The sequence below is a fragment of the Aspergillus lentulus genome (genome assembly GCF_001445615.1).
Source record: "Aspergillus lentulus DNA, contig: Alt13, strain: IFM 54703, whole genome shotgun sequence".
Lineage (NCBI taxonomy): Eukaryota > Fungi > Ascomycota > Eurotiomycetes > Eurotiales > Aspergillaceae > Aspergillus > Aspergillus lentulus.
Window position 1 is genome coordinate 388,834 of NW_028322114.1, and position 25,574 is coordinate 414,407.

General features: G+C 52.6%; 9 protein-coding genes across 9 annotated transcripts; 3 read left to right on the forward strand and 6 right to left on the reverse strand.

The window, feature by feature from the left end:
* Nucleotides 1–822: 822 nt before the first annotated feature.
* Nucleotides 823–2,475, reverse strand: ALT_7399 (uncharacterized protein; the record flags this gene model as incomplete). Its single annotated transcript, XM_033560788.2, has 1 exon — nt 823–2,475. One exon carries the CDS (start codon nt 2,473–2,475, stop codon nt 823–825), a length of 1,653 nt encoding a protein of 550 aa, XP_033416679.2.
* A 1,017-nt stretch (nt 2,476–3,492) lies between these two features.
* Nucleotides 3,493–6,137, reverse strand: ALT_7400 (putative MFS pantothenate transporter; the record flags this gene model as incomplete). The annotated part of the gene is made up of 5 exons (XM_089600259.1): nt 3,493–3,678; nt 3,751–3,907; nt 3,958–4,065; nt 4,774–5,486; nt 5,535–6,137. The coding sequence occupies 5 exons, from the start codon at nt 6,135–6,137 to the stop codon at nt 3,493–3,495; spliced, it is 1,767 nt and encodes a 588-aa protein (XP_089455444.1).
* Nucleotides 6,138–6,664: 527 nt separating this feature from the next.
* ALT_7401 (putative metal ion transporter C27B12.12c) lies at nt 6,665–9,031 on the forward strand (the record flags this gene model as incomplete). The annotated part of the gene is made up of 3 exons (XM_033560791.2): nt 6,665–7,293; nt 7,343–7,830; nt 8,169–9,031. The coding sequence occupies 3 exons, from the start codon at nt 6,665–6,667 to the stop codon at nt 9,029–9,031; spliced, it is 1,980 nt and encodes a 659-aa protein (XP_033416682.2).
* A 343-nt stretch (nt 9,032–9,374) lies between these two features.
* On the reverse strand, nt 9,375–11,400 carry ALT_7402 (mediator of RNA polymerase II transcription subunit 17; the record flags this gene model as incomplete). The annotated part of the gene is made up of 3 exons (XM_033560793.2): nt 9,375–10,633; nt 10,686–11,071; nt 11,126–11,400. The coding sequence occupies 3 exons, from the start codon at nt 11,398–11,400 to the stop codon at nt 9,375–9,377; spliced, it is 1,920 nt and encodes a 639-aa protein (XP_033416684.1).
* A 1,048-nt stretch (nt 11,401–12,448) lies between these two features.
* On the forward strand, nt 12,449–14,985 carry ALT_7403 (ATP-dependent 6-phosphofructokinase; the record flags this gene model as incomplete). Its single annotated transcript, XM_033560794.1, has 4 exons — nt 12,449–13,189; nt 13,244–13,705; nt 13,752–14,892; nt 14,942–14,985. The coding sequence occupies 4 exons, from the start codon at nt 12,449–12,451 to the stop codon at nt 14,983–14,985; spliced, it is 2,388 nt and encodes a 795-aa protein (XP_033416685.1).
* A 262-nt stretch (nt 14,986–15,247) lies between these two features.
* Nucleotides 15,248–16,870, reverse strand: isn1 (IMP 5'-nucleotidase ISN1; the record flags this gene model as incomplete). Its single annotated transcript, XM_033560795.2, has 8 exons — nt 15,248–15,352; nt 15,410–15,549; nt 15,623–16,417; nt 16,463–16,610; nt 16,656–16,670; nt 16,717–16,737; nt 16,786–16,796; nt 16,846–16,870. 8 exons carry the CDS (start codon nt 16,868–16,870, stop codon nt 15,248–15,250), a joined length of 1,260 nt encoding a protein of 419 aa, XP_033416686.2.
* Nucleotides 16,871–17,702: 832 nt separating this feature from the next.
* On the forward strand, nt 17,703–18,356 carry ALT_7405 (uncharacterized protein; the record flags this gene model as incomplete). Its single annotated transcript, XM_033560796.2, has 1 exon — nt 17,703–18,356. The coding sequence occupies one exon, from the start codon at nt 17,703–17,705 to the stop codon at nt 18,354–18,356; it is 654 nt and encodes a 217-aa protein (XP_033416687.2).
* Nucleotides 18,357–18,435: 79 nt separating this feature from the next.
* Nucleotides 18,436–20,264, reverse strand: ALT_7406 (putative MFS quinate transporter; the record flags this gene model as incomplete). Its single annotated transcript, XM_033560797.2, has 4 exons — nt 18,436–19,515; nt 19,569–19,697; nt 19,748–19,937; nt 19,987–20,264. The coding sequence occupies 4 exons, from the start codon at nt 20,262–20,264 to the stop codon at nt 18,436–18,438; spliced, it is 1,677 nt and encodes a 558-aa protein (XP_033416688.2).
* Nucleotides 20,265–21,728: 1,464 nt separating this feature from the next.
* On the reverse strand, nt 21,729–23,300 carry ALT_7407 (putative MFS transporter; the record flags this gene model as incomplete). The annotated part of the gene is made up of 2 exons (XM_033560798.2): nt 21,729–23,020; nt 23,078–23,300. The coding sequence occupies 2 exons, from the start codon at nt 23,298–23,300 to the stop codon at nt 21,729–21,731; spliced, it is 1,515 nt and encodes a 504-aa protein (XP_033416689.2).
* Nucleotides 23,301–25,574: the final 2,274 nt, after the last annotated feature.

Below are 25,574 nucleotides of genomic sequence, written 5' to 3' on the forward strand. Positions count from 1 at the left end.
AGGTCTTTGCGAGGATTCTCAACAGTTCATCGTGAACCAACTCCAAGGCTATATACATGAATGGCGCATAATTGAGGGCACTTTCTTTGAGTCTGTAGACCAAGGGCCTTGTCAAGACCGTCTTCATGCATCCATGGGAGAAAAGAATTATCACTATGGACCGTTTCAAACACGAAAGGAATTCAATCAAGGCGCTGTTGAAGCGCTTAAGAACGCAAGACCCTGCGGAGAACTAGTTGATGAGGATGACTACCGTCTAGCAGAAGAGATTCTTGCATCAGGGGAGGATGGGCAAGATGAGAGGAAAATCTTGACTCATGGTGACCTAAACCCCACTAATATCATCGTCAACGATGGTAAGGTAGCTGGGATTATTGACTGGGGTGCAGCTGGATACAGTATTGCGTCAAGGGAATACTTTGGTTTGATTTGGATGACGCCGGAGTCATCATGGAGAAAGTCAGCATCTACTATTCTGCCCTCAGATGAGTATGAGTTTTGGGCTAAGGTGAATTATTCCATGACTCAGTACACGGGTATCTAAGTGTACATAGTCTGCATGGGCGTTGTTTTAAAGGTAGTTCAATTATTCCAATAATCTTTTTCCATGTCCTGCTGTCGTTTCAATTCCCTTGCTCATGTCTCAGTAGCATCAATCTACTAGGCTTCTCTGCTTCAAGAGAAACCAATGCGTCAACAGAACGGGTGGTCACAACGCGAGGAGACACCGAGACGATACTATACAATTTTCTATCTAACCATCCTAAGTCCTTACAGAATAAAAGAGACAATCAATCCAAACTGGATAAGGATGACACATCCTTACTGGGTCTCTGGTTGCGCCTGAATCTGAACCTGAGACTCAGCCTGACCCTGACCCTGAACCTGGCGAAGCAGAGTGGGCGGAACCGGTTCATGCTCCCACCACTGCTGCTTAAAGAACGCCTCATCAAACCGCGATTCAACAGCCGGACGTATCCTCCGTCTTCCGGCAAACGGCACATCGCCATACATATCATAAAAGCATCCCTGGATACTCATATCCTCGGCGAACAAAAGATACCCCAGCTTCTCCGCGCAGTCACGGCCATCCGTCTCCCTACCCCGCCAGCAGAACTTCAGCCGCTTGTCCTTTTGGAAGCGAATGGGTGACACCTGGAAGAGCATGATGCCGCGGTAGACGCCCATGGCGAACATGCCCCAGACGCAGCTCTCCCTGCGATCGACGAGAAGGCGCATCCTGAGTTTGCTGGCTTTGCGCGACCAGTTGTGTTTCATGGTTTGGCTGGAGACCTCGTAACTGCCGCAGACGACATCGAGGAACTTGTCCTGGTCGTGGCGGGCCCAGGAACGCTGCATTGTGAAGGAGGTTGCGTGGAGTCGGCTGATGGTGCTGGGGGCCGGTTGAGATTGCTGGGTGGGTTCGTCTGGCGGAGGGGAAGTGTGTGGTGTCTCGGCTGGTTGACGGACAGGAGAGGAGGGATGTACTTCCGTAGTGGCCTCGTCCTGGTCCTGGTCTTCCTCATCCTCATCCTGTTCGCAGTCCATCTGCATAGCCTCGTCATTCACGACCTGCGACTCCGGCTCAGGAGACAGCGCAAGCAGAACCAGGCGCTGCGACTCAGGCTCTTTCGCTCTATCATGCTGAAGATAATCCCAGTCCGCGACGAAAGTCTCAACAGGCCACAGGACCATAGGCGGCCCTACTTCCCGCACAGCCTTGAAGTCGCACTTGTCGTCGGGGAAATCCGCGACGGCCATCCCTCTGAAACAGCCGGAAATAGGACCCTTCCCACCTATGGTGATCTCACCGATTGTGACACCCTCGTTGTCGTATGCCACCTCGGGCTCGTTTTCGCAGACGCCTCGCCACGCAAAGGAGTATGTGGTCATGGTGTTATCCCGCGGCCCCGGGTCGATGAGCATCAGGCCCTTCCACACGCCAATGTCGAAGCAGCCCCAGAGACGGTCGTAGTCCCAGATTAGCGTCATCCGACATTCTTGGTGGGGGAGTTCGCTGATTTCGAGCCGGTACGTGCCCTGGAAGAGTTGCATCGCAATGACATCTGCTTCCGAGATCGACAGGTTGCACAGGTAGTCGTTGTGTTTGAACGGGATTGGAGAAGGAGGGATTCGCCGGTTGGGATTTGCGTGAGGACCATTGAGGGGGGTGATGGTAGTGAGACGATGGAACATGTCCGGCGAAAACTCCTCATCGGTGAGCGAGTTGCTCTGGTTCGGCTGCTGGAGGTCCATGATCTGTGAAAGGCCAAGTTGGCTATTCTCACTTGTCTGAGTGGCTTCAGAGGATCTCTTCTTCTTCTTGCTCTTCTTCCTCTTTCTGCGTGGTACTTGGGTCTCGGGGAATTGGCTTTCTGGACCTGTTGTTTCGCCTTCCCCATGAAGCTCATGGAGCACGGAGATCTCATGTGAGTCCACAGCGTCGGACATGAGCTCGACCTTTCTTTTGCTCATGGTGAGCGAAATCAATGAACGAGTGAATGAGATAATGAGCGACAATGTAGAAAAGAGCGATTGAATGAAAGAAAGGAGTGACGATGACGAAGAAGACAAAAAGGAGGAAGCGAAACTCTGCTCTGTTTAGGAATAAACAGTTGCTTTTATACCAAAACTGCTTACAGTCAGTAACCTTCCCTGAAGAGTGCCCTTAATCTGAATGCTCCTCCATAATTCAGCGCAAAGGGCAATTGATGTATCACATCTGTTATGATTAGTATCCACCACCTGTCAAACTCCGATGGACACATTCTCGGTGGGCGTCTTGCGGACTTTGCATTCTGCTGAAGACAAGCTGTGATACATGATGAGGCTGCCAGGACAGAAAGAATTGCGAACTTGGAATCTTTAGGTAGTAAATACCTATAACGGACAGTGTGGCAGCTGCATAGTGATAATGAAGAATTACACCATAATAGGAGCTTATTTTGGTTATGAGCAGAAAGAAAAAAAAAAAAAAAAGTACCATCACTGACAGAAACAGTGAAGACCATTACAGGAAGGGATCTTGCAGTTACGGATTATGAGAAAAGGAGAGAGCCTTCCAAAAAGCTGCTCTTTCGCCTTGACAGGGCAATGCTGTTTGAAGCAAAAAGCAACGTGCAGATATGAGACACGGGGGAAGAGAATATGACAGGTGGAGTGACTGGTGTCCCCGACTGCAGCTGATCTTCTCAGGTGCAAGAGTAAAGATCGAGGAGTTTTGACAGAAAGTATTCCCCTTGTTTGTTTCAAAACCTCACTTGAAAGTCGCCTTACTAAACAAACCTCCATCTCAATCGTTCTGGTGGTTTTATATATACCTGGCATAGGACAACCATGTCATACCCCAGAAATAACATTTCTCCCGTCCGTGTCGTCTGCATGAAAAACCTAGTCTACAGGCTAGATCCCCGTAACAAACCTCTCAAGGAACGTGGCTTGATAATAAGAGTACCTATCAACTAAACCTACCACACATCGCCTCTTCAGCCGTTACCACGGCACCTCCTTGCCATCATACTGATTCAATCCCTCGTTCTCCTCCCACCCCGGCACATGAATATTCAGAGCCTTTCCATTCTGAGACGGAGTTGCCTTTTGCACGATATCGAGGACAGCCTTTGCCCCGGTCGCAGGGGGAAGATCGGCTCGCGACCCGCCCATTTCTGTTTGGAGCCACTGTATTCCGAGGGATCAGCATCTTCCATTTACAAAAGACAAAAGGACGGTAAGTAAAGGGAGAGAACTCACACCAGGACTCACAGCGAGAAAGGTGAATCCCTCGCTTCCGTAATCCTGCGCGTACTGCACCGTCAACATATTCAATGCTGCTTTGGTGATTTTGTACGCTGGTGTTGGCGAGCCTTTGTAAACTGGCGCGAGGGTCAGTGAGCCAAGCGTTGTCGATCTATCAACGTTAGAGAGGAATTAGAGGCAAGAGAGAAGAGCGCAGCACACATATTAACAACGAGTTTCCTCCGACCCTCGCGGAGAAGAGGGAGAAATGACCGGGTGGCATTATGGGTCCCAGTGACGTTCGTATGGAACGTTTCAGTCAGATCATCCCTGCCATTCAGTCAGAACTGCCTCGATAGGTGCGGCGAAGCGGGAGGACATGCATATTCGCGATTCCACCCTTTGTATGCGGCATCACGCCCGCATTATTAATGAGTACATCCAGCCCTTTTCCCTGCAGTTTACCCTGCACTGCGCTGACTGCATCATGCACGCTTTCTGCGTCGGTAACATCGCATTTGACCCACTTGATCCGGTCGGATTGTTGGCTGAGTTCCTGGAGGCTTGGATGTTCTGAGCGGGATGTTGCGAAAATGGTTCCTACGGATGTACTGGGGAGGTTGGCGAGATGGCGCACCAGGGCGAGGCCTAGGCCGCGGGAGGCGCCGGTTATGAGGTATGTTGACATTATTTGTTAAGGGAGATACTAATGATTTGGTGGATGCTTGGACTTTGAGTGAAGCGGATTACTTATAATGATCAGCTAGAACGATTATTAATGTTCAACATTCCACTACTCCATGGTGGACGGAATTTACGGAGATAGCAGTTAAACGTCCGCAAGTATTGACTCAGGGCGGTATGAAAGTAATTACCAAGCATGATTCTAATCATCACGGTTCTCGCTATATACATCCATCTCGATATCATGTTTCAGCCTTGGGCTGTTCGGTAGAACAATCCCTAACCTCTCTATCATCCGGCCGAGACTTCTCTCTGACCATCATAAACACAATCCACGACGCCCATATCACCAACGCAATCGAACACCCAATCATCGCCCACATTCCCCGTGTAAACCGTGGCGCCAGGTTCGCCGAGTAGAATATGATGCTCCACCACGCATTGACCGCATTATTCCCCATATTCATACTCGCAAGGACCACAGACCGATGCCGCGCATCCTGCGATCGCATCGCATCGTTGCACCACGCAAAGAATGTAGCTTGGCAGGCATACACGGCACCGGCCCAGTAATACGCCCCGAACACGGTCGGGGTTGAGTCAAACCTCGTCAGAATGAGGACGGAGGTCACGACCCCGGTAATGCCAATGAAATAGGCAACCAAGTACCGTTTGCCGTGCAGGATATCTGTCAATGTAGCCCAGAAGAGGGTTGAGACGATCCCGACGGCCGGAACGCCAGTTGGATAGTTGTTCAGCTGTGCCACAGTGTATTTGATCGTAGGATGGGATTTCATGTACAGTGCCAGAAGCGAGTTAGACGAGAAGGACTCAGTCTCGCCGGCGATCACCCAGAGGATGACAAACGCCCACCAGTACCACGTGGTAAACAAGTGTTTGATAAAAGCCCGATTCAAGGGAGCACGCTCGGCATTAGTCACAGGCAATCTGGAAATGGCCAAGGCTCGTTCCGACTCGCTGAGATATGGCGCGAGAGTGGTGGACGGCGTGTCAGGGAAGAGAAGAAGGCCATAGATGGCAATGGGAAGGGTGATCAGCCCATCAATCTATCACAATTAGTAGTGGATCAACTTGGAAGAGTGAAATAATCCTACAATGAACAACCACCGCCATCCTGAAAGTCCTCTGACCCCGTCCAGCGACGAATGGATACCGGTCTGGATGAAACCGCCAAACATCGTCCCTGCCAGACCAGATGCCGTAAAGATGCCGCTACGTTTGCCCAGCTCCTCCTCCGTATACCAGGATCCAAGGATATAGTGCGTCCCTACAAACGTGCTTGACTCGGCTAGTCCGAGAAAAAAGCGGATGGCCATGATCCCCTGTGGACTGTGCACCGCGGCCGTAATCATAGTCAGCCCGCCCCACAGGAGGATCATGGCGGGGAAGAAGATGCGTGGGCGAAAGTACGTCAGAGCCAGGTTGCTGGGGACCTGGCCGAGGATGTAGCCCACGGTAAAGATGGTGTTGATGACATTGAGCTGGTTGCCATGAAAGGCGAGCTCTTCCTTCATGCCTGATACGTACGCATTACTGAGGTTTGAGCGATCGAGGTAGTTGAAGAAATAGGTGATACAGCAGAACGTGAGGATGAAGAAATCAATCTTGAACCGGAGTTTGCTTTCTGCGTCGCGAAACGCAGGAACGAACCGCATCATGCTGGACGGGATGCATGATGAGGAGGAGAGGATGGTCATCTCCTGCTGAGATGAGATTCCTTACCCCTCTTGATGCTCGGACTCGACAACAACGTAAAGTTAATTGATCGGCCTCATGCCGATAGCAAAGAACGGTTTTGATTCGACAAACTTTTGTCGCTTGCCAAGGCATGTCGCGTGACTTTGCCACATAAATGCCTGAAGCTTAAGGTGTCTGCGGGGAATGCAGAACAACATTAGAAACACGGGGGTACAATCTTTGAAGTTTATTAGACAAGTATCACGCTTATACTCCCTAATGATATTGCTAGATGCAATATCCAAGTCTTTTAAATAAGCTCAGACCCTGCTGAGACCAGGAGTGACCCGCCGATCATTACGACATGCCACTCAAGGGCCAAGATCTTGGCACAGCAGAGCACTGCCACCTCCCAGATAAAAATTTGAACAACCCTTGATTCCATTCCAACTGCCTCAATTAAACAACAGTATGGCTCTGGGGCTACCCTGCTTACAAAGTTCAATGCGACGTCCAATGCTGTCCGCTCTTTCTCTGTCTTTGAACGATGGAGCTCTTCTCCGGCCTTAGACGGCTCCTGAGCCGGAGGACGCGCACAGGGAGCCGAGGGTTGTTAACCGAGAAGGAAAAGGTATTTGAGGGTCAGCCTCAAGATGCAGAGAAGTTGTACAGGCGTGATTTCCTGGAAGACTATTCCGATACCGAAACAGCCCAGTTCAGCTTCTTCACGACCAAGCTGGACTCGGTGATTCAAGCATCCAGCATCAACTCTTTGGCGTTGATCTATGGACCTCTCCACGCGTTACTTGATAGTGGAGAGCATGATGGCATCTGGTGGCTTGACGTCACGGATCCCTCAGATGGGGATATTGAGCTTCTTTCCCGATTGTTTGACATTCATCCGTTGACGACGGAGGATATCAAGATCCGCGAGACCCGGGAAAAGATCGAACTCTTTGGCCCGTATTATTTCCTCTCACTGCGGCCGCCCCAGCAGGCGGAAGACGCCCCTGGCTCGCGCACATCAGGATGCAATGTCTATGCTATTATATTCCGAGAGGGGGTTCTCAGCTTCACCTTCGGCAACAGTCCTCATACCAGTCATGTCCGAAATCGGATCAAGGACCATCAAAGCCATCTCTTTTTAACAAGTGACTGGATATCTTACGCTTTGATGTATGTCACCTTCCCTGCTATATGGAATAATCCTTACTGACAAATGCAGCGACGACATCGTCGACGGTTTCGCTCCACTCATCCACCGAGTAGAAGCCAGCGTGGAGACGATGGAAGACAGCGTCTCCATCACCCGACCAGATGACATCGGACTTGCACTGAAGCAGATCTACACGTCGCGCAGACAAGTCCTTCAGATCCGGCAACTCCTCAACGACAAAACCGACGTCATCCGGTGTTTTGCTCGACACTGCGAGGCCCTGGGTTCCACGAGCGAAGTGGTCTCCTACCTCAGCGATATCCAGGACCACGTCTTGACCATGGTTTCCAACCTGGCACACTCGGAACAGAGGCTGTCCCGGTCACAGGATAAGTACCTGAGTCAGCTGTCGTTTGACTCGACCCGGATGCGCAATCAGATCGTGGCTACGCTTAGCCGGCTGACGGTGATTGCGTCATGTATCGTGCCTATGCAGATCATTACCGGTTTATTCGGCATGAATGTCACGGTACCAGGCAAGAATAGCGAGGGGCTAGGTTGGTGGTTTGGGATTTTGGGTGTTATTCTAGCGTTGATCGTTTTGTCTTTGGCGATTGCGCGACGCAGTCGGTTTCTTTGAAGCTCAAATCCTGTCATCCTAGCCCAGATGACCAGCTAGAACATCGAAGTTACTCCGTACAAGCCTTCGATATCCGTTCCGACCCACATAGTTAGTCGACGATCAGTATGTCAGCACTGCCGGATTTATCGGAATTACCAGTAAATCGGCCGTTATCCCCTCGTAGACCGATCAACGTATATCTATAAAACCTGCTTTGCTCCTGTACATAAAGTCCATATCATCACAAGATTCCATCCGTAACCCAGGCGTAAGTCAAGTCAAACTGCAACATGGACTTCATCAGTACCCACCACCACGATACCTACCCCTTCATCGCCCAGTCCACGCACCACAACCACAAAGTCCTCATCACCGGCGCCTCCCGCGGCATCGGCCTTGCAACCGCGCACTCTTTCGCTCGAGCCGGCGCCTCATCCATCGCCATCGCCGCCCGAGGGCCCCTTGACGCCGTGGAGTCCGCCCTCCTCTCCACCGCCAAAGAAGCAGGCCACCCGCCGCCAACAATCCTCAAACTAGCCCTTGACGTCGCAGACGAGGCCAGCGTAGCCGCTGCTGCTGCCGAAGTCGCCTCTAAATTCGGACACCTCGATATCCTGATTAACAATGCCGGGACGTCGGAGAGGTGGGTCCCCATCGCGGAAAGCGACCCGGCGGACTGGTGGGGATGCTGGGAGGTAAACGTCAAGGGCGTGTATCTGGTCATGCGGGCGTTCATCCCGCTTCTGCGGAAGGGGACTGAGAAGACGATTGTGAATGTGAGCTCGATCGGGGCGCTGCTTGTGCGGCCGGGGGCGTCAGCGTATCAGACGGGGAAGTTTGCTCTGCTGCGGTTGACGGAGTTCGTGATGACTGAGTATGGCGGTGAGGGGATGTTGGCGTATGCGATTCATCCTGGTGGTGTGCCGACGGAGCTGGCGATGGGGATCAAGGCGTTGCAGGGGTTTCTCACGGACACGGCGGAGCTGGCGGGGGATGCGATGAGTTGGTTGACGCAAGAGAGGAGGGAGTGGTTGGGTGGGAGGTATGTGAGTGTTACGTGGGATATGGAGGAGTTGTTGCAGAAGAGGGAAGAGATTGTCCGGGAGGATAAATTGAAGATGCGGTTGACTGTGTAGGATTATGATGTGGAGGTGCTGTCGGCGGTAGGGCAGTTGTCAGCTTCGCTGATGGAATAGTGCAGCAATGGGGAGTATCCCGCTGCTTCTTTTTATGGATGCAGCATGGCTAACTGTGCTAACTGCTTGCTATCAAGAAAGGCTCTAGCAGGGATAACGCTGGGGCAGGACGTGAGTGAATTGTTGCCAGGGCTTATATCATCCTTGGAGGACGGAAAGCCGACATTGCATTGAGCAGTAAGAACTACTTAGATGAGTCTATCGGGTATCAATGATTTACATCTCATAGACAAGGATCTATGACAGGATGGGCTAGAAGTGGCGCCTGCAGGCTGATTCCTTGCTACCGTTGTGAAACAGCCGCAACGTACTCCATGAGGCTTGGGGCCGTTGTAGGACCTGCCTTCCATGTGTGCGTCTGCAACCCGGGTGTCGTTTCTGGTGTAGCACGGCTGTAACGCTCAACGCCCTGCACATCGTAGGTTTGAACAACCAGCTCATCCCGCGATAGGATGACCTTCATCTTCTTCTGTTTTCCATCAGTTGAAACGGCCAGCAACTCCCCATGGTGAGGATACGTTGGCTCCCAGGAGACGGACTTGGCTTCGGTCTTTGAAATGCTCGAAGCTGGTGAGGTCTGTGATTCAATCGCCGCGACAATATCTAGCATTATAAAATGCGTAATGATCGTCGCCGCCTGATCCTGCAGCCCAATGCGGTGCGGCGGATGGACGTCTGGGTAGTGAGGCAGGTTGAGTGAGATCTCGAAATGAGTCCCAAAAGGTGGTACCGACAGGTTGGTGCGTGTCTTTACTTTGAATGAGCTCTGCGGTGTGAGCAAATCCGCCGAGAATGTGGACTCCAGTGGCAGAAGAAACTGTCTGATCAGACCCTCCACCTTCGGGACCGAGCGATCAATGTTGAAAAGGTTCACCGATGAATAAGGGGTCGCCGTGAAGCTACAACTGAGGCCAGCTGATTGAAGTACTCCATATACATCCTTCATAAAGGTCTCTAGCCACCGCACATGGAAGCTGTGCTGTAAGTATGCCATTACCGGTCGGAGCAGGTGGTATTCTGGAATGTGACGTCGCTTCGGAGACAATGGAGGAGGCGGCTGTGTTCTTCGACGTAGGTTTTGACGATGAGCATAGCACAGCAGTATGCGGATTGAGTGGGCAAGTGCGTCGGCAAGCACGTTGTGTTCTTCCGATTTCGTCTCCTCGCCATCTACATATGCCTCTTGGTCGGGGTCCACCAGGTCCAGTAGAATGTCTTGCTCTTCGGACACGGGGAATTGAACCAAGTTCTGGCGTGTCGTCACACCTTGGCTACCCATTATCCTCGCCTCTCGGAACAGTTCGTGGAATAGCTCCTCCTCATACAGAGTATCTCGCGCCTGCAGGATGCGGCCTTCGATTGAATCTGGGTCCTGGGCGGCCGACCGGTATGGCCTGGAACAGCCAGTGATGGTGCCGTGGCCCTTGACACGTACGCGCACTGTCTTTGCCTTCGCCGGCACCAATCCTTTGTCCAGTATGAGTGCGCCGTCTTCGGATCTTCGTAGAGCTGCGAGGCCTCGGTCGCGGAATATCGGGGTGGCTGCAAAGGAGAAGTCAGAACCCATTTCAGCGTTACTTGTTTGCTAACTCACCTTCAAGGAACCCATATTGCACACCCAAGGTTTGACCCTGACGGGGCAGCCTGCACAGTTTCCAGCCCTTGTCCTTGACCGCCAACACTTCATGCCAATATCTCGTCTCGGACGCGACTTCATTTTCCAATCTTGAAGCGGACTTCAACAACTTATCGGCAGCAGCATTGAAGCTCTGCAGCCTCCATCCACGCGATACGCTCTTTGTGTCTTTAACCACGGCTTCGGACTTTGGCGGAGGGCTGATGATTTCTGAATTGAGTGAACCGAGCGGTGCAACTTGCTTCAGATAAGCAGACATAGAAGTTTCGGCCTGTCGTGGGGTGTGCTTGGAGAGGAGCAGTGAAATAAAATCGAGAGCAAACATCGCTTCCATATGTGCCTGCCTATAGGACCTCAGTACGGACCAATCGGCCATATCACTGTAATGGTTGCCTTACATCGCAAACTGAATGATCTCTGCTCGTCGTTTGTATAATTGATCCAAGCGCTCTGTTGTATCCAGCTCCGCACCTGCTCCCTCACCCTCCTCCTCTTCAGTCGTGTATTCCTTGCTCTTCTCCTCCTCGATCTTCGCGCGTAGACTCTCCTCACTCACATCGCGGAACGACCCCCACTGAGCATTAATCTGGGCGATCTCGAGAGGCAACGGATCGGGACGGTCGCGCTTTTCGATCAGGGGGCGCAAGGGAAGAGTAAATTTATCGTCTGCCATGGTGACGGTTAGAGACGCGCCCTACGTCAACGAATTGTGAGCAGCGCTGAGGGAGTTCTTGAGGCTGGAAATGAAAGACGGAAGCAACGCCGAGGCACGTGACAACCGGAGCTCAGACAACATCAAATCACCAACTCACTCTGCAGTGACCAATCAACCATGATTTATGCCAATAGCAGGTGACAATCAATGAATCTGAAATTACTGCTTTCCGATGCGAATCAGTCAAGCAAAAGCTATCTAAGCAATTGCCTTTTGTACAATGCCTGTTCTTTGAGCACATTAAAGAGGTACACACCGGCGTATATATATATTTCACCACGCGTCCAAAAGAGAGCACTTGGTAGAAGCAATTGCATACTTTTCAGGGATAAACTGGCCGTCTTATGAGCCTAAGAACGTTGCCATCAACTGTATCATATCCTTCTCATCATCAAACTAACTCTAACAACTCAATTGAGATGGTATTAAGATCAACAGTTGAGCATTGCCCTGAAATGACGTGCATCGTATCAACTTCTGCTAGGTACCTCTCTACGGAGATAGTCCGTTGTCAATTGATTGGTTGCCATGGCGTCACTAGCCAAGCACGTGAAAGACTAGCCCTGCCCTAGTATTTTCACGTGACTTCAATGGCGCTAGTCTGAAAGAAGGCAGGTGACGTCGACAATGGAGCGGGAGTCCTGTGGTGACGCAGGGATGGAAATCTTCTACTGCAGGATTCTCAAAAGAGGGGTTGTCGGCTGTTGATCATCCATAAGTTTCTATCACTGTCTTCCTTCATTGGAGATTGTTAGATCTGTTTTCTCATCGCAAGCTCTCGGAGCTCATTATCAGCTAACTGGTGAATCCATTGACCCCTCGTGTCTGTGACGTACCCTTTCCCACTCCCGCTTTCACTCACCGGAAATCTTTCACCCCACCGTCACAACAACTTATCTACAGTTTCGGTCGCAACGACAGCTGTCTCCCCTGGAGGTTCACTTTCCGGTCTAGCGATTGATCTCTACAACACTCCTTTGAGGATCAGTCTACGGTCGTCAACAGGATGAGCTCAACACAAGCACCCGTCGAGCCGCCCAAGAGACGCCGCATTGGTGTCCTCACCTCGGGTGGTGATGCCCCCGGTATGAACGGAGCCGTGCGGGCCGTCGTCCGTATGGCCATTTACTCCGACTGCGAAGCGTATGCCGTGTTTGAAGGTTATGAGGGCTTGGTTCATGGTGGTCATATGATTCGTCAGCTGCACTGGGAAGATGTTCGTGGCTGGCTCTCCAAGGGTGGTACGCTGATCGGATCTGCTCGGAGCATGGCTTTCCGCGAACGCGCTGGACGTCTCAAGGCTGCTAAGAACATGGTGCTCCGCGGTATCGATGCTCTCGTTGTCTGCGGTGGTGATGGAAGTTTGACCGGTGCCGACGTCTTCCGTTCAGAATGGCCCGGTTTGTTGGAGGAGCTGGTCAAGAATGGTGAATTGACCGAGGAACAGATCAAGCCGTATAAGGTGTTGAACATTGTTGGTTTGGTTGGTTCTATTGACAACGACATGTCCGGCACTGACGCCACGATCGGCTGCTATTCCTCTCTTACACGGATTTGCGATGCCGTCGATGACGTTTTCGATACTGCGTTTTCCCACCAGCGAGGTTTCGTTATCGAGGTTATGGGACGACACTGCGGTTGGTTGGCTTTGATGTCCGCAATTAGCACGGGCGCGGACTGGTTGTTCATTCCGGAGATGCCTCCTCGTGACGGGTGGGAGGATGACATGTGCTCTATCATCACCAAGGTGAGTCGCAAATATCTCGTTACCAGTCATTAATTAACGGAATCTTCTCTATAGAACCGCAAAGAACGTGGTAAACGTCGTACTATCGTTATCGTCGCCGAAGGTGCTCAGGACCGCAGTCTCAACAAGATTTCCAGCTCCACGATCAAAGACATTCTCACACAGCGCCTCGGGCTGGATACTAGAGTTACCGTGTTGGGACACACTCAGAGAGGAGGAGCAGCATGCGCATATGACCGGTGGCTGTCCACCTTGCAGGGTGTTGAGGCTGTCCGGGCTGTTCTGGATATGAAGCCGGACTCGCCATCGCCAGTCATTACCATTCGTGAGAACAAGATCATGCGGACACCGCTGATGGACGCAGTGCAAGAAACTAAGCATGTAGCCAAGCTCATTCATGACAAGGACTTTGAGGCAGCGATGAGAATGCGGGATGCCGAATTTAAAGAATACCACTTTGCCTATCGCAACACTGCTACACCTGATCATCCCAAGATGATCCTCCCTGAGGACAAGGTGCGTTACTCTCTCTCAGTCAGCCGGCATGGCTAATTCAAAATAGAGAATGAGAATTGCCATCATCCACGTCGGTGCCCCGGCCGGAGGCATGAACCAAGCCACCCGCGCCGCTGTCGGTTACTGCCTCACTCGTGGACACACTCCCCTTGCGATTCACAACGGTTTCCCCGGCCTTTGCCGTCACCACGATGATAAGCCTGTGAGCTCTGTTCGTGAAGTCAAGTGGCTAGAGTCCGATTCCTGGGTTAACGAGGGTGGATCGGATATTGGAACAAACCGTAGCCTGCCGTCCGAGGATTTCGAGACCACTGCAAGGTGCTTCGAGAAGTACAAGTTTGACGCACTGTTCGTGGTTGGTGGTTTCGAAGCCTTCACAGCAGTCAGCCAGCTCCGCCAGGCCCGCGATAAATATCCCGCTTTCAAGATCCCCATGGTTGTCTTACCCGCTACGATTTCGAACAATGTGCCTGGAACCGAGTACTCGCTGGGCAGCGACACCTGTCTCAACACTTTGATTGATTTCTGCGACGCCATCCGCCAGTCGGCGTCGTCCTCTCGTCGTCGTGTCTTCGTCATTGAGACACAAGGTGGTAAGTCGGGCTACATCGCCACTACCGCTGGTCTCGCCGTCGGTGCTACAGCCGTGTACATTCCCGAGGAGGGCATTGACATCAAGATGCTCTCCAACGACATCGACTTCCTGCGCGAGAACTTTGCTCGGGACAAGGGAGCCAACCGTGCCGGAAAGCTCATCCTGCGCAACGAATGTGCCTCCAGCACTTATACCACACAGGTCATCGCCGACATCTTCAAGGAGGAGGCCAAGGGTCGGTTCGAGTCCCGCTCGGCCGTCCCTGGCCACTTCCAGCAAGGAGGCAAACCATCGCCGATGGACCGTATCCGCGCGCTCCGGATGGCGGTCAAGTGTATGCTGCATCTCGAAAACTACGCCGGCAAGTCGCGCGACGAGATTGCGGCGGACCCGATGTCGGCGGCGGTCATCGGTATCAAGGGCTCGCAGGTGTTGTTCTCCGCCATGGGCGGCGCGGACGGTCTGGAAGCAACGGAGACGGATTGGGCACGCCGGCGTCCCAAGACGGAGTTCTGGCTGGAGCTTCAGAACTATGTCAACATCTTGTCTGGCCGTGCTGCTGCGGGAACACCCATGTGGTCATGCTATGAGTGTAAGCTCCGACTATGATCGTATTTGCATTACAATACTGACTGTTACAGCCAATGTTACAGCCATTCAACCTTCGGCGGCCACTTCACCTTAGAGCGACCGTGCAATACCGGGGATACGATTGATGACGGGAAGCTGACGCGACCCTTGAATGATATTTCGGAAAATAGCTGATGCCCTGGACTTGGACATTGGGGTAGAATTATGATTTTGCATCTGGAGTTGAGAATACACGATGGCTACGTGGTCTGGGCAAATATATTGAATTGAATCTAGGATTTCATAGTCAATGAATGATGGTATCATGCCATATGCCATTCCAGTAAACCGAATATAACCTGTAATTGTATCCATAATCAAGAATGATTCTTATCCGTCTTCTGCAACTCCTCCAGTTCATCGAGCAGCTGTACCGTTTCCGAAGGACTGGCAATCCAGGCAGTCGTAGACGCCAAACGAGCCTAGAAACACGGTCACGTCAATTTCACTTCACCTTAAAGATGGAGGGGACGACTCACCTTGAAATCATTCGCACCAGCCGAGAGAAACTGATCGCCAACATGGAGGGTGCGCGACCGTTCGATCCCCCCGAAATACCGCTGACAAGCGCGCACACCCCAGGACTTGTCGCCGATATCGACGAAGACGTCATTCCCGCCTGTCTCAGCCATTAGCTACATCCCAGAAAAAACAAGTTTGGGGTCCTTGGGGGATGGGGGTGGTGGGGATACCGTTAAACGCGCAAAAAGGCAGCCTGGTGCCGACGACAGACCGCTCAACCGTATTCTGCACGACGAGGACAGTCTCCTCGAGCTGCTCGCGGTGGATCTTGCTCCGGTCATGGGGGTAGACGCCGACGGCGCGGTCCTTGCGGAGGACAGCGACAGGGAGATTGAGGTTTGCGGCGCAAGCGCGCAGCGAGGACTCAGCGATATCAAGCAGCTGGGTGATATCCTCCTGCTTCCAGGACTTCATTTCGTCGAGGAGCCACTCGGAGCGGCGCACGTAGGAGAGGCGGTGCGGGGAAGCGGAGTCGAAGCGGAAGAGGAAGTTGCTCTCGCCGCCCATGACGACCAGGCCGTCTTTCTGGGCGGGGGTGAGGGAGGGGGAGTCGTGGACGGCGTCGAGCAGGCCCTTGAGGCGTTCGTAGTACTTTGCGCCCTCGGTGTAGCCTGCGGCGGTGACGATGCCGATGCGCACGCCCTGGTGCAGGAGGCGGATGATACGCGGGATGGCGGGGTTGTCCGGTGCGAGGCAGGCGCCGTCGTCGTAGAGGGTGACGTCTCCGTCGAAGGTGACGAGGTCGAGGCCGGGCCCGCGGACGAGGCCGAGGAGCTGGGCGGTGTTGAGAATGAGGCGGATGTCGTTGAAGGAAGGGGCGACGAAGCGGCGGCGGCTGATCATGCGTTTGGCGTCTTGGTATTTGAAGGCGTCTTCGAGCGGGAGCCGGCTGAAGAAGGAGCCCGCGGTCGGGACGAGCAGTTTCAGTTTGGACTTGCCGGGCGCGGCGTCGCGTTCATGGTCGACTGTTTGGGTTAGCTGCGACTAGGGACAGAAGGAATGAGGCTTACTGTGGTCGTCGATGAGCTTCTCGACATCCCGGAAGATCTCCGCGTAGCGTTGATGGGTGTCGGCCGCCACGGCCACCAGATTCTCGCTGTGTTCCTGGTAGACAGCGGTGGGCTGCGAGTGCAGCACAAAGGGGACCGCCAGAAGTCCCTACTAAATGAGCTTCCTCCTGTGGTTATCGAGTGGTGTACTCACTTTGATCCATTCAATCTGGAAAATGTTAGTTGCGCCTTGAAAGGCACGAAGGAAAACTTACCAGCTGGTCTCGACGATGCGACTATCGGAGTGAGTCAGCCAAGCACAACCTCAATGGCTGACAGCATACCTTGAGAGCATCTATCAGTTGGTTAGCATCAGTCTCCTAATTGTATTTAAAGAGACATACATTCAACGCGATACCGAGTGGTCATTGTGAGTGGTGTCGTTAGCCAGGGGGTGAGGAGGGGGGGATGAGGAGGATGAGGAGTGCGGGATGGTTCCCCGCTCGGTGAGTTGGAGAAGTGTTTGCCAAGACACGGTGAGACACATTCCAGTGAGGTTGTAGCAAACTCGACTCCCATCGATGATTGATTTGATTGGATTAATCTTGGTTATTTTGAGTGCTTATTGGCATCGAATCTTCCGTCTAGACTCAGGGTCATGGTGACTCATTCTGTACCATGGCTTATTGATCACTTATTGGCTCGAGAGCCGATCTTATCGCGAATAAGCCTCGCTGTGACCAATCCAGGGTGGCTTAGACAGACCAGCAGGGATTATACGATCTAGACAAGGAAATCCGGAGTCACCAGAAAATATGCAAGCTTGAGCAAATCGAGTGCCCGCATCTCGTATGGCTCATCTGCCTGGGATTGACACCTCGTGTTTACGCAAGACATTGGAGCCTGAGGCATATCCCAGCCTATCACCATCGCTTGAGAATAATTCAAGCCAGTCATCGACCTCGACGAGATTAAAGTTACATTCTCGTGTCGAGTCATACTTGGATACTATTCCAGCGATGATGATGATGATGACGATGCTATTGATGCCTGGAGTCATCCATCCAGTCTCTTTGTCATGCCAATATAAACCGCCCAAGTCATACACGGAAATGCCTATCCAACAGAATCAAGCACACAAATCTCAGTCATCACCCGGGTGAAGGTGAACATGAACATGAACATGAATTTCCTCAGCGAAGGCAACCATCCATCAATATCAGATCCACCACCGCCATACACCCCAGCTGCATCACCCACTATGCCAGAATCACAACCAGAACCAGACACCAAACAACCACTTCCACCCTCCTCCCCCCCATCACAACACCCAAGTTCAAGTTCCACCCTATCACCAAACCGCGGGATCCAAATCCCCTCGAAACACGACTACTTCACCTCCGGCTTCGCGTACCCTCCCTTCCTAGCACAATACGACATCTCCCCGCACCACTGGACCCAATTCACCCAGGACCTCAACGAGGAGGTGAAGCTCTCCCCGCGACAATGGGCGACCACAGTCGCCAAGGGCGTGGGCGTCCTCGCGCTTGGCGGGGTGATGGCCGGCGTGCTGGGTGCGATCCCTGCGGTCCTGGTGGCGCGCAAGGCGAGACGGAACCGCGAGGAGATGAATTTGATTATTGCTGCTTCGGAGAGGCCAGCGGATATAGATGCAGATTCGGGGTCCAGGCTGTCGAGGAAGGTTGAGCGGTGGAACAAGACTCTTTTTCGGCCGAGGGGGATTGTGGTTCGGGTTGATCTCCCATGGGAGGAGCTGGATGAGATGCAGGAGATGGAGGTGCTTCCTGCAGGGAGATACGCGAAGAGAGATGAGCAGGCTTTGAGGGAGGATGCGTCGCGAAAGGCGCGGATTGTGATTATTCCAGTAGATACAGATTCAGCGTCAAATTCGTGAATTAAAATGCAAGAATAAATAAATTCATTAACATGCGTTCCACATCAATATGGTTCAGATATGTTTGACGGCTACAAAGCTACACCCTCGTTGACTTGTCCACCGTCTCCTGGTGCGCCGCAGTCCCGTGCATCTCCTCCGCCATCTGCATCTTCTCCGACACCACCTGATCCCGCTCCTCGGCGTCCTTGTTTCCGTACAATCCGATCTTGTACCATGGCAGCTCGAACAGGCGATCCATGCTCTCGAGCGACCGCCCGGCTGTCTCAGGCACACTGAGGAACACCCACACACCACCGAGGATGGTCACCGCCGCGAAGCACCAGAACGTGCCCTTGGGGGTGATGCCGCCGTGGTCCGTGGACAGCAGCATGTTCGGGACGGCGCGTGAGTTGCCGTACTGGTTGGCAAAGTGCAGCGTCATGGCGATGGAGGTCGCCAGGGCACGGATGCGCAGCGGGAAGAGCTCCGCGGTGAGCAGGTACTGCATCGAGTTCCAGCCGAGCGCCCAGCCGAACCCGGAGACATAAATCATGGCGATGGCGCCGCGGCTGACGCCCCGCTTTGCCTCCGGCAGGACGAAGTCATCGACGATGCCCATCTCCGGGACGTCGGTTAGGAAGGAGGCGACATAGATCATGGCGATGGCCTGCAGGGTGATACCGATGAGCAGGGCGCGTTTGCGGCCGATCACGTCGACCAGGAACAGGGCGCACGTGATGGCTGCGACGAGCTTGACGATACCGAACACACCGGTCACGAGGAGGCTCTCGTTGGAGCCGGTGATACCGAGCAGCTTGAAGAGATCTGGGGCGTAGAGGGTGATGGAGCCGGCGCCGGACCACTGCGAGAGGATCTGAGACATGACGGTCAGGTAGATGCGGTACAGGTTCTTCGGGACGCAAAAGGTCTCCTTGATGACGCCGAGCCAGCCAGCGCCCATGGTCGCCTCGAGTTCGGCCTGGTGGGACTGCTCGATGGCCGTGATCTCCTGCACGACGTACTCGTGGTCTTCAGGGAGGTGTCGCACGCGCGCCAGATTGCGGATTGCGTGTTCGTATTTGCCCTTTTTGATCAGGAAGCGAGGGGACTCGTATTGCAGGAAGGAGAGGAGGAAAATCAGGCCGGCGAAGATGATGTGCAGACTGGTTGGCACTTCCTACGGGATTGTCAGCTGCGATTCGTTCTCAGGGCAGTTGTCGGCGCACTCACCCATCGCTTGTGTGTGTTGTCTCCGAGGTTGACCTGGCAGCCGTAATTGGTGAAGTAGGCCAGGACGATACCAAGATACACGAAACCAGTAAACACACAGGTGCATAGACCTCGGATAGACGCGGGAGCCTAGCCACGACTGTCAGCTTGCATTAGACTGTATGCGACGGTATACTCACAATCTCAGCGAGATACACCGGGCCCACCACGACAGTTTGTCCAACACCCAATCCTGCAATGAAGCGACCGGCATAGATGGCTGAAAGGTTTCCATTTGCGCCCAAGAAGATACCAATACCAAGAATCCACAGAAGACACAGCTGACGAGTAGCCCAGATACGACCGATGCGGTCACAAACGACGAACGCGCTGCTCTCTGGTTAGGAAGCTGCCAACCAATACCAAATCTAGAACTTACAAGAGAGCACCACCGACAGAACCGATCTGCACCATCGCCGACACATTCGCCTTGATGTTCGTCTTTTCGACCTCGCTGTACTGGCTGTAGTGGATCGTCCGCTGGAAATCCTTCGAGTTGAAAGCGCCCGAGATCAACCCCTCATCGACACCACGGGCAGCGCCCATAAGGCCGAATGAGAGAACCGCGAACCATAGCCTCCAGTTGAAGACTTCTTTGGGTTCGCTAAGGTTTTTCAACCGGAAGATGTTGACGGGTTTCTTTGGACCGCCTGCCATCGTCTCGTCCTTGCGCTCAGAATACTAAGGGAGAGAAGAGCAGAGAAAAGTTGAGGGGTGTGGATGGACAAACAGGGATGGACAGACGATCCCTCCCCGGCTTTATACCCCATGCATGAACACTGCGGAGAAAACGCGGAGTAGAAGCGTGGGGTCGAAATCTCCGAGATCAGGACCAGGAAACTAACTTTGGTCGCATCGCATACCCGACACGAAGATATCCCGGAGATGCATGCATTTGTCCTTGCGGCTGGGACGCAGTGTCCGTGGCATTTTGGATTCATTGGTTGAGAAACGGAGGGTGACCAAGTGGCCCATATGGGGGTGCCAAGGAAGCGTGGTTTGTGCCTGTGCTCTGGCCCACCCAAGGTTAACTTAAGAAGTCTGGAGTCGAGAGCTTGAGAGCTCTTGACTGCGCCAAAAGCCTTGTCCCACTCTCAGCATGAAGTCTATCCTCTGTTCATGTATGATGTGAGTGGTTTGGATAAGATGAGATGTACTCAATAACTCACACATTCATCATATTCGTTCTCCTTATCTCAGTCACTTTGCGAAACAATTCAACGAACAAGTAAGTCCATGCGGCCGCTTTTGGTCTCATCTCCGCATAATAAAGGCTCGGTCAAGTTCCGAAACACGACCGACTGCTTGGCGTTGGAAATGCCTCATAGGATCGGGATGCTTTTAACTCTAGATTCACCCTGGACTCGGACCCGACTCGAGAGTTCCGTTTCTCGGAAGTTCTAATGGTCATGCTTGATTCGCCAGTCGCACAAGTACACGGCGAACTATTGTCAGTATGAGCAGCACATCGGGCAACCTAGGAAAGCATTCGCCGGCTCTCAAATCATCCTCTGCCATCAGCAGTAGCCCCGCCGTACCGAGTCAGTGCGTCTCATTATCCTACTTCATAGAATGGCCTGCGAAAAAGGCCTATTCGGTCCTTGTCCGAAGCGGCAACGTCGTGGATGACCGCGTGATTAGCGCATCGAACTTGAGCAGTCATTCCACCGACGATCGCAAGAAAGCATGGTTCGGCGTGTGCCTAGCCTGATTGAGCCGTCGGCAACTCGGCGTTCTCCGAAGATTAGCCATAAGAATTGTGAGTCGTTGAGATTATTACTGGATAGTGGATGGTGCCTGCGACAAGCTGGGGTCTGGGGTTGAAGGTCCACCCAAAAGAGTGTCTCTCTGCGGGGATGCAATGGGACGGGAAAATGACAAACCACCGACTCTCATTGGTTTATCCCACGCTCCCCTTGGACAGGATGGCTTCCAACGCATGGGAATTCGGTAGTAGTAATGTGGTTGACTAAGGGATATAATAGGTCTTGATAAATAATCATATTGATAATTCTTATATAACCCATTGCTATCTCATAATACCACAAGTAAGTCATTATTCGGTTGAGACACCGCTAACCAAGCAAGGCCACGAGGCACAATATAAGCACAGACATCCGATTAGTCACGCCAGCGGAAAGCAGGATTGCGCCAGTCGAGATCCTGGATCTGCAACAGGGACAGACCAGCCAGCGCCTGGTCAACGTCAACCTTCTCGCGTCTCTTATTATCCCACCGCATCCACCCCCAGAGCAATGCTCCGAGAATCATCGTCATGGACGAGGTGGCCAGGTTGAGACCGTTGCCAATATGATAATTGGGAGCGTCAAAGGGCAAAAACGACCATGTCGATATCAAGCCACCAACGTTACCCATCATCACCGTCGTTCCGATGGCCGATGACCGTGCAGTGTCAGACACCACGTTGTTCGATGAATTCGCATTGCACAGAGCGCCAAAGGCGAACGCACCACTAGCAATCAAAAATGTCGCGCCGTAGCGGACCATAGCGTCAGTGCTGGCCAGGAACATGATGTACCCCGCCATCATCAGAGGGGGCCCAATCACGAAGAAGACCATGCGCCGGTCAAATCGCCAGCTGAGAAAAGGGAACAACACAGTGAAGAACGCTCCGACAACGTATGGAGGAACAGTGTGCAGCTGCTGGGACACCACGGTGTTGTGTGGGTAGATGGTCCTGACAATCGTGGGTGCGAAGAAGGCCAGGCCTTGGACCGTGATATTGTTAAGGAGGAAGATGAAAGAGGTGGCCAGCGTCACGGGGCTGAAGATACCCCGGAGCGTCTTAGCCTTATCGATCTTGTCCAGCACTTCCGTGGTTCCGACCCGCTCCGACTTGACTCGAGCGATCGCCAGGTCCTTCTCCTCCTGCGTCAGCCAGCGAGCTGTCGCAGGTCGATCGGTAAGAGTAAAGAAAGAGATCAACGCGAGACCGATGGTAATGATGCCCTCAATAGCAAAGATCATGCGCCATGTGTGCAGGCCGCCGAAATGATCCAGGGACAGAATGCCCGAAGCCAGCAGGCCACCGAACGCGCCGGCCAGCGGCGCCATGACAATATAAAGGGAGAGGCGGAAGGCAAGTTCACTGCGACGGTACCACCGGGATAGATAGTAAGCGATGCCGGGCATCATACCCGCTTCAAAGATACCAAGCAAGAATCTGACTCCGGACGCGGCGTGGATGTTGTGGACAAATGCCGTGCCAAGCGAGCAGATGCCGAAGCCGAGCGTGATGGCGGGGAGGAACCAGCCCGGGCCAATCCACTTGCAAGCAATATTGCAAGGAATTTCAAAGACAATGTAGCTGATGTAGAAGATGGATAAGAGGGAATTGTAGTCGTAACCCTTCATGCCGAGGTCTTTCTCAAACCCGGCGAGCTTGGCGTTACCTGAGACAGGATCGTCAGTCAGACCGTGTACGAAAAGAGGTGGAAGGAATAACATACCAATATTGGCTCTGTCAATGAAGCAAAACAGATAAAGAAGCGAGACAGTAGGAACGATGTAGAGATCAATCTTCAGACGAAGGCGAGATTCCGCCGCAGCGTCGAATTCGACCAAGGCTCGACCATATTGGTCCGTCGCAACCTGACCACGGCTGGCGGCCTCACGAGCTGTTTCATGGGCCAGAGTTGTTTTGAATTCGGAAATGCCCTTTTCCTCCGCCATGACTTGCGAAAGATTATCGTCTCCGGAGTCGGAAACAATCGAGATAAAATGCGTTGGAACCTGTCAAAGATTGACGAGGATGCTGATCGCTGCGACAATGAGCTACCCAGAATTTATGCAGCAGCGGTGATTTATAGCTTGATCTCAGGTCGGATACGAGTCTCGACTCTGATCTGCCGAAACGTCAGGACGGGAGTGACTGTCGGAAGAGCGTGGGGACAGAATCTCGAATCCGGGGTCATCGAGATCTGTAACGTGGGGTAGAGCTAATGATCAGAGCTGGTTCAGTGCACGTCAAGCCTCCAAATGGACGAGTCATTGCCACGCAGGTTGAAGAGACGGCATAGCTTAGCGGTAGTCAGATGGCAGATACTAGGGTGAGACAAGCTGACAAAGCTCAAGGAACCGAGGTGTTAACGGTAGGAAAAATCATAAAAGTCCATGCGCCTGCCGTCCCCGTACTTTTTTGGTGATTTATGATTCATAATTCCCCCTAGTCGCTTGGCACAACCACATCTTGTCAACCACGCACTGGCTGTCTGACATGCAGACCACGGTTGGTGGTATTGGTACACAGAAATTGGCGAATGGGCCGCGTAGTATCCTCTCTCCAAGAAAACCAGCGGCCAATCCCATGGTTCGGGCCATATTAACGTTTTAGCGATGCTTCTTGGCCCTCAGCTGGTGTCCAATCTGGATCCGTCCGCGAGCAATGCCTCTCTTCACAAGAACTCAAATGTAGCCTTGGCAAGTGCCAAGGCTGAAAATGTGTATCAGCTTGGGCAACTTTATGCGAAGGAGGTAGTACTGTGGGTTTGAAGGTGTGAGTTAGCACAAGCCACTTGTCTTTGAGGGCGAGGACTGCAAACTTACCTGGACAAACCCCCTCACGAGAGTGGCATTGGCAGAGGACGAGAAAGGCACAGTTAGAGCAGCAAAACACAAAGCGCCATCATAGAACTCAATAATATACACTCACTTGCATACTACTGTAACTACAAGCAGATTGAGGCCTATAGTGCCGAATCGCAGGATGCTTATGAGAGAGTACCTACAGGAGGTGACGCTGGTCAAAACAACATGACGCTTAGCCGGCCGAAGCGCGTGACTTGGCAAGCATTCAATTTCCTCCCCGCGCTCGAGGTCTCGCCTCTTCTCCCCACAACTCCGGAATTGAGTTATTATCGATGGAGCGACCAATGACAGTAGAACATTGAGAAGCATCAAGTGTGGGGAGGTGGGGAAAAGGTCGTTTGACGACGAAGTTGAATGAATCGGCTGATTGGCTGCACTCAATGAGGTGAGGAATCAAAACAAGAGCCTGTGAAGGCGTGACTTTCCACCCTAAAAGGAAAACTCGAGTCAATGACACTGATCTCCTCTGGTCAACAGGTAGGTGGAATGAATTTATCCGGCTTGATGATTTATGAGGCAAATCATGCTTTGATCTCCGAACATTCCTCGCCGAACTTGGTCCCTCTATTTCTCGCCCTATACCCAACAGTCGCTGTCACTTTTACTTGCGAGCGGCGCGCTGCTGTGAACTTCTCCTGCCTAGGCTCTGCATCAGTATGAAAGCCTTATCCCATCCTGTCTTACTGCCAAGCTGCCATAACACCCGAGCTCTTCGCGTCCTCACTTCGAATAGAATCCCGTCCCCTCAGCCGTGCCAAGGGGGCGAGGCATGCCTTGGCATCATCGCATTTACTGGTTGGGACAAAAAAAGTTCAAAAAAGAAGAAAGCGATAGAGTTGCCTCTCATCATCCTTGACCCATGAATCGAGTCAGGTATCGCACGCAGACTCTCCTGATTGAATCAAGTCTCCGAATTACGGAGTACCGTTCCCCTCTTCATCCTTGCCTGAGCATCCAACCAGGCATCAGACGCATAATCTCCTTGCTGAATCAGTCTCTCCGAAGAACGGAGTACACTTCATCACCCTTGACCTGAGCGTGGAGTCAGGCATCAGACGCATGCTCTCCCGGTTGAATGAAGTCCCTCCGAAGTACGGAGTATCGTCAATCCTCCTCACATTACGGCTCTCTCTCCATTACAGTATCGGCTCAATTCACAAAAGCCTGCCTAGTCGTTCCGATCGCTGAGTCCTAACTGTACCAGTCAACCACCAGGCATTGGCGTACAGGCTCAGTCTAATGCTTCAGCAGGAGTTATATGAGCGAATTGCTAAGTCGCTATATTGTACTCTATGCATCCGCAGAATGACTCTTTGCTCTTATGGATAGCTTGCGGTCCCGCATGCATGAAAGGAGTAT